The 7,227-nt window shown below is 35.0% G+C and overlaps 1 protein-coding gene across 1 annotated transcript in view; it reads left to right on the forward strand.

The window, feature by feature from the left end:
• Positions 1–6,329, forward strand: part of LOC138697548 (apolipoprotein D-like) — a 43,796-nt gene extending 37,467 nt beyond the window's left edge. Inside the window, exon 5 of the mRNA XM_069822885.1 lies at positions 5,176–6,329. Within this exon, the coding sequence (XP_069678986.1) occupies positions 5,176–5,487 (312 nt within the window). The 3' untranslated portion in view covers positions 5,488–6,329. The remainder of the gene's footprint in view (positions 1–5,175) is intronic.
• Positions 6,330–7,227: the final 898 nt, after the last annotated feature.

Below are 7,227 nucleotides of genomic sequence, written 5' to 3' on the forward strand. Positions count from 1 at the left end.
ATTAAACAATCTCTGATACGTGACTATCCGATAATATCATTTATAGCAGAAGCTATAACATAACCTAAATAATATAAACAAGTGTTAGAAAAGTTTTAATTATGGATGATGAAATAAACAAGAAAAGTTTTAATTAACGATGATGAAATAAAAAATAAACATGAATAATTTTAAAAGGAACAATTATTGAAAGTACAATTTTCAAATTTGAATGGTTTAGTGGTTGGTGGTTCAGTTGATGTTATATTGGACGTGTGCGTAAAAGTGGAACTCGTTGATGTACAGTACCTGGTGTATTCCTCAACTTATTCAGGATTTCCGAATGGTGCTCTTCATTTATTTGTAAGTAGGGTTTCAGGAAAGATGCATTGCTATGACCAGTGATCTGTATTAATTCTTGTTATTGAATGCCAATGCGAGTCATATTTGAAACTGCTGTGCATCGACTGGAGTGGTTTGTAATTTTGTGTTTTTTGACGTCCAGACCAGCTTTTTGTGCAGATAACTTAGTCCATTTTGAAATTTCATTTTGCCCAACAGGGCAGTTTTTATACCAAACCCCAGAAATATTATATGTAGGGTTGGGAGTAAGGAAAAAAGATCAGTTTTTAATATTGCACTGGACTTACGTTTCTCTGTTAATAATTTATAAAGTCTTACAGGACATCTGTCTGTGTTTTCCTTATTGAGAATACGCCACTTCGTGTCTGCTAACTTGTGGCCACCACCTTGACAAGTTTTTGAAAATATAGAGTTGTACGCGATTCTTCCTGATGGAGTGCCATCGTTTTTCAGGTCTTCCTGGAAATGATGTGTAAGACACTTCACCGCTTCTCTTCCACGCCAAGCTAATTCCAGTGACGCAATGTGAAAAAATTTCATTTCCAAATGCAATGGAGTATTTTCGTCACAAGTTTCTACAATAGAATTATATTCATCACTCTTTAGTACTACAGCACTTTTCTTTATTTTTTCTGGTAGGTTCTGAAGCTGTTTTCTTTTGGTATTTCTGGCATCTGTGGCACACTTAAATTCTATGTCAGAAAATGGGTTGAACTTACGTTTATATCGTTCATAGTAATTTTCTTGCAGAAATTTTGCTGTAACGTTCCATATGGTTTTTACAGAGTATTGTTTATACTCTTGTCCATCTCCCTTTCGCATACTGATGGCCCAGTCTTTCATAATTGTAGCGATCTGTTCAACTGGAGTGTCACCTAGCAGTTTATGTCCCCGCTCAATACAAAATTGATTAAATTGGTTCCAAATACTGTTTCTGTTTCTCTTTGTGTTGTTTGGTGTCGTTCTGTCTATCATTTGAACTATTTCACTAATGTTAGCTTCACCAAAACGTTTGAACGGAGCCGCCATTTTCAGTTGACTGTCTATGCTATAAACAAATGGCGATCGCAAAGCATGTTTTATAGTTCCGTAGAGAATTTGCAGTTTGAAATGTTGGCAAATAAAGAAACAAATGCTAGGGTAGTGTTAAAAATAAACAAATGCTAGGGAAGCGATAAAATTAAACAAATGCTAGGGACGCGATAAAATTGTGCGATAAGCAGCCATGATTGGTTGAAAGACGTCCTTTCGTACCGTTTCATTGGTCAACAGTAGTATGACGTAGTAAAAGTGTAATAGTCAAATTAAAAAGATTCTTGACACAAATATTAATAATAAAAATAATAATGCAAGCAGATAATAATAATAATAATAATAATAATAATAATAATAATAATAATAATAATAATAACAACGTAACTCATACTTTTCGTCTTTTCAAAATTAAATACTTTTGAGCTAGAAAAACTGAAACTAAATATTCTTCATAATACATGCTACAAATATAATATAGCAACATTAATACAAAGAGGAATAAAACTTAAAAATAATAAACACCTTTTCTCTTGTCATTTTGAAAACTACCATAGTTAGTTAAACTAGAAAACAAATATCTTACTCAATTCTTGTTGCTACACTAATCTTCCTCAGTAGTTGCTTCATCAGATATTGTAGGCTCTGGATTCGCTGATTCAGAACTAGTGAACTTAAGATTCTATCTTACCATTACAAGTTTCTCCAACCTTTCAGGACACAGCCCATTTCTTAGTTTTGTATGAATATTGCCATGAGCGGAGCAGTTTCTTTCGCATGCGGCCGAAGAAGGTGGCACATGTAATATTCGCGAAGCAATTGAATATAAAGCCTGTCCAGAACATGAGCCTTTCCACCACAGACTGCTGTTTCAAAATGGCTCCAAATGCTTGAACGAGGTATCATTGTAGGCCTACTCATGAGCTTACACAGTACAGTATCACGACACGACTGATTATGGACTACAAGCTCCGTACTGAACTGACCCATCGGCCGCATTACGTATTTATGTACAAACAAGACATCCAACGACCAGCAGCATACACCAACAACCGTAGCGCCTAGCACAGAGCTGGGCATCGGGAGCGGAACTAGACTTTAAGCGGGACGCTTAATATTCATTCGTCACTGAATCAACGCTGCGCGGTGTTCGGCGGGGAAGAAAGGGGATGAAGAAAAATCGCATGACTCCCCGTGAGAGAGTAGAATCCGCTCTTGCTGCCCAGCCCTGACCTAGCACATAGAAGTAAAACGCCCGGATGTATATGCAAAATGGATGGTATATGTGATGTTTGGGTTACATTCAATAAATCCAATTAATCCTATTAAACAGGGTTTTAAACCCATAAAGAGCGATGTATATGGATTTAAAGTATTTAAACGGATTAAAAGAGCCTTTTTAAATCACTACTGGTCCTTTATCTGCACACATTCTGCATTAAATCCATATATGGCTACACCCCAGGTGTTGGTCTGCCGTACCTCATATATAAACTTTGGATCGTCATGTCCCCTTTAAAAATAGGGAAGAACTAGGAGAGTTTCGGTGCCCCTTCTTCAGATCTATGAGTCCACCACCACTGCCATCTAACAATGTTCGAATGAATAGCAAGGACACCCACTCAGATAGCCGGGCGATCGATTCGGCGTTATACAAATATAGGTGGTGCTCTATTTTACGAAATGGAAATGATATAAAAAGAGGGTTGTGGAGATTGTTGGTGGAATGACGAGCGAAAACTGAGAGAACCCTTTATAATAATCTCACACCTTGGCGTTGTACAATATAATACAACTCTACAATGGACGAGATTTGAACTCAGATCGTCGCTAGACAGCACTCTGCCAACTGAGCTACCAAAGCGAGTTCTGACAAATTCTGAGTAGTCGGAAAGATTTGATCTAGCATTTCGAACATGAAAAGTCAAAGTTCTATATAATTACCTACGATAATAATTTTATTGTGATCCTGATTATGATTACCGACTCTGTAGGCAACTTACCTAACGAGTGGGCTGTTCGGGTTGCATATACCAAAGTCGTAGTTTTCTCGACAGTTTGACCCTTTGCAGCAACGGAATGGTAATTTTTTCCTGCGTCATAACGAGTATACAAAGTTGCGCGACCAGCAGACGGGGGCGCCTTCTAGTAATTACTGCCCGCTGTATGACAGACCCTTAATTACGAATATCGATTTCGTTACATGCAGTCGGCATATTATCCTGCCGACGAATGAGTTCACATGGAGAAAACTGAAACAGATATAGCATTAGTCATCTAGCTTTAAAAAGATACATTAATAGGAGGGACCAGTGCGATGTTTCCCCCCCCCCAATATCGTGACGTAGTTTGCTGTGTCGCTAGAGAGTTCCTTTTGTACTATAGTGTGAGATCAGTTTGCCTTGTGTAGTTTTAGTTTTATAGTAGACCTATAACTGACTTCATGTATTCTGTATACGTAAATATTTCTCATTGTTTTATTTGTGTGTAGTTATATTTTGTTTACGATGTTGCTTTCTGCTATGAGATTACATTTCAAGGAGGCCTGCAAAAATTTAGTAGAATTCATTTTTTTTATCTCATCTACTATAAAAGCTAAATGAACAGAACTTTCCATGCTTAATATACATTCTCGTACATTACACTTTATGAAACACTATTCACAATATTAAAATAGCTAAATAATTATCTACAAAAATAGTATCTAATGTGCATAATTTTTTACAACCATAAAACATTTACATAATAATATCTACAATTAATTAAATAGCTGTATGATTCTTTTACTGGAATGTTTTAAAGACCTACATAACAACATAATCTAGGATCTTTGCGTATTACTTCAGGAAATATGTCTTCTTAATCAAATATTTAGAAAACTTAATATTGAAGGTAACGATTAAGAAAAAAAATCTTAAGGACAAGGGAAAAGATCCTACACTATGTTGTTGATGTAGGTCTTTACAGCATTACAGTAAAAAAGAATGCAGATATAATTAATTGTATATTATATTAAGTAAATGATTTATGGTTTAAAAAAAATTACGCAAATTTGATATTATTTTTGTAGGTAATGATTAGCTATTTTAATATCCTGAATAAACGTAAACGTAAACTCATTTATTCTTTCTATTAATTTGTTATTTAGGGGAGAGTTGGGTAGTATCGGACATCGGGTAATATCGGACACTGTGTTTCTTTCATCTACCACCAGATGGTAGTACCTGAATAACATGGTTACGTTTCTGTATGCGACATCACAGAAACGTAGCCACGTCATTCAGGTACTATCATCTAGTGGTAGATGAAAGAAACTCGCTGTCCGATATTACCCGATGTCCGGTACTACCCTACTCTCCCCTAAGCAAATTTTTCTTGCGACTGTGTATTTCCTACGAAATGCCTAGACTTTTGTTTTTCCAGTATTGATTTCCATGTCGTATTTTGCGCTGATCATATTTAGATTAAGCACAGAATACTGAAGCTCATCTTCATTGCATGCAACTAGGGCTAAATCATCAGCAAAGAATACACTGTCAAATTGTAAATATCTACTGATAGAAATTGAACCATGATTCTATTTATATATATGATGAAAGGTAATAGAGATAGGCCAATAATAATAATAATAATAATAATAATAATAATAATAATAATAATGTTGGTAGAATTGCACTTATAATCTTATTCTAGGAATCTTATAGAAAAGAAAACAGTCGACTTTATTGACGGAAGAATATTAGAGAAATTAAGGATCCCAAAAATCTGAATTTTATGACATTGTTTTGCGTTTAATTTCAGATCCGTAGTCGCCTGTCCAGCTACGGTGTAGATCCATTCGATCTGAGCATTATTGAGCACAGCTGCAGCCCCCCCAACGAGGACACGCTGGACATCAACATCAACCCCACCACATTCACAGCAGGTAGCATTGCGGGAGTCGTCCGTAAGGCCGGAGAGAAGATCGGAGACGGCATCGAGTACGCCGCGGACACGGGAAGCAAAGTGTACAACAGATTCTACGGCTCTAACAACGGCGCCATGAAAAGCGACCGCGAGGAACTGAGTAACGACCGTTACAACCCCAGGCAGGACGCCGAGTGGCTGCCCTGAGCAACAGTTAGCGGTTAAAACTCGCAGAGGGACTAGGACTTGAATAATGTATTCGCTGTTGAAGCAAGACTACGGAGTAATGCGTCCCAGTGGACGTTTTATACATTGTGACATGATTAAATACGTCTTAATTTTTTTAATTATTACAAACATGGATTTTATAACAAATTCGCATAAAATTACCGTTTCAAGTTAGATTTTTCATTTATGTTACATATCAATATTTTTTTCGAACAAATTAAAGTTTTAATCCCACTAAGAATTTTATTTATGGAAGAATAAAACTGCATTTCTGTGATGTACGCACATATCATATAGGTGAAGTAATGTTGATTTGTGAGAATAAATTAAAAATGATCGTTACCATAGTAGAATTAACGTTTCTTTCGACTTCTGAGAGCTCGCTAGCCACGTGGATTACAGGTTGTTGTCATGGCAACCAAGGTTAACTTCGGAAGTAGCCAATCACAGTTCGACTACTCTGCTGTCTTCGCCCAAGCTTGTTTGCAATGTTGTCATATTATCGAACATATCGCAAGCGATTTACTGATCTGCTTCTCCAATAGTAACAAGTTAGGAACGTTGTCATGACAGCAAACCTGTGAGCCAGACGGCGAGCTGTCAGAAGTAGAAAGAAACATTAAAAATTATACTATAATTCCATAGTTATTTGAACTAACGTTATTATTTTTTCACCACTGTAAAAGCAAAACACTAATAATGAAAACGAAAATTATACTTTACCTTTTACAATATATTTTATGTGATCCAAAATAATTGATAATTTTAAAACTGAAATAGTTTACAAATTTATGTGATATTATTAAGAACTAATGTTATAAGTTTCAATTTAATATTCATTCCGTATATTTATAATATATAACTTCTTAAAAAGAAACAACATGAAAAATCGTTGAAGTAATAATATTAAAATAATAAACGAAAAAGTAATATTATAAATTATATGAAACATTTTAATGGGATAAAATATTTGAAGAATAATTTCAAATTTCACATGTGTGTGTTGTATATTTATATGAATCTATTTTATGTATTAGATTTTAAATTCAAGGCAAAACCATCCCGATTAATTAATCATTTTAGAAAATGATACTTTCTGAATGTTAAAACAAACTGTTTCAGTATAAATGTAAATTGTTCATTTCGAAATGATTGTTTTGGCTTCCATTTTAATGTGGAAGTAATTTACTTACTTCTAAATTAGATCCAGTATTCTCATTGTCATATGTAATCAATAAGATTGTTTACGAACTAAAAATCCGTACAAAATGAAGACTGCCTATAAACCAAAGCTTGCCAGAGTGCGTATGAACTCTGATAACATCAATATTACCATGTACTACTTAATATATCAATTTTTGCATTTTTCATCATCATATAATCACATTGTCCTTCAAATTCCTTTTGCCATAATTATTTGGCACATTTGATCTCTTTACATAATGATATGCATTTCATGTAAAATAGAAAGAATGTAACTATCAGACATTTACTCGTATTTTATAACACAGAGATTTAAGTGATGTGTGTAACTGTTTGCATTGTCTCAAGTTACATATGGAAGATGAATAAAGGTTTGTAGAATCTCATGAAATAAAAGTGATTTGTAATAATCCTGTTGGTGAGTTTCTACCCTGTGTCCGAAGCGTCATTCCATGGGTGGGCAACTCGTGCTCTCGAAGTGTCAACACAACCTCAGTGCAGGTAGAACGGACTCTG

The sequence above is a fragment of the Periplaneta americana genome, chromosome 1 (assembly GCF_040183065.1).
Source record: "Periplaneta americana isolate PAMFEO1 chromosome 1, P.americana_PAMFEO1_priV1, whole genome shotgun sequence".
In the NCBI taxonomy this organism is placed as follows: domain Eukaryota; kingdom Metazoa; phylum Arthropoda; class Insecta; order Blattodea; family Blattidae; genus Periplaneta; species Periplaneta americana.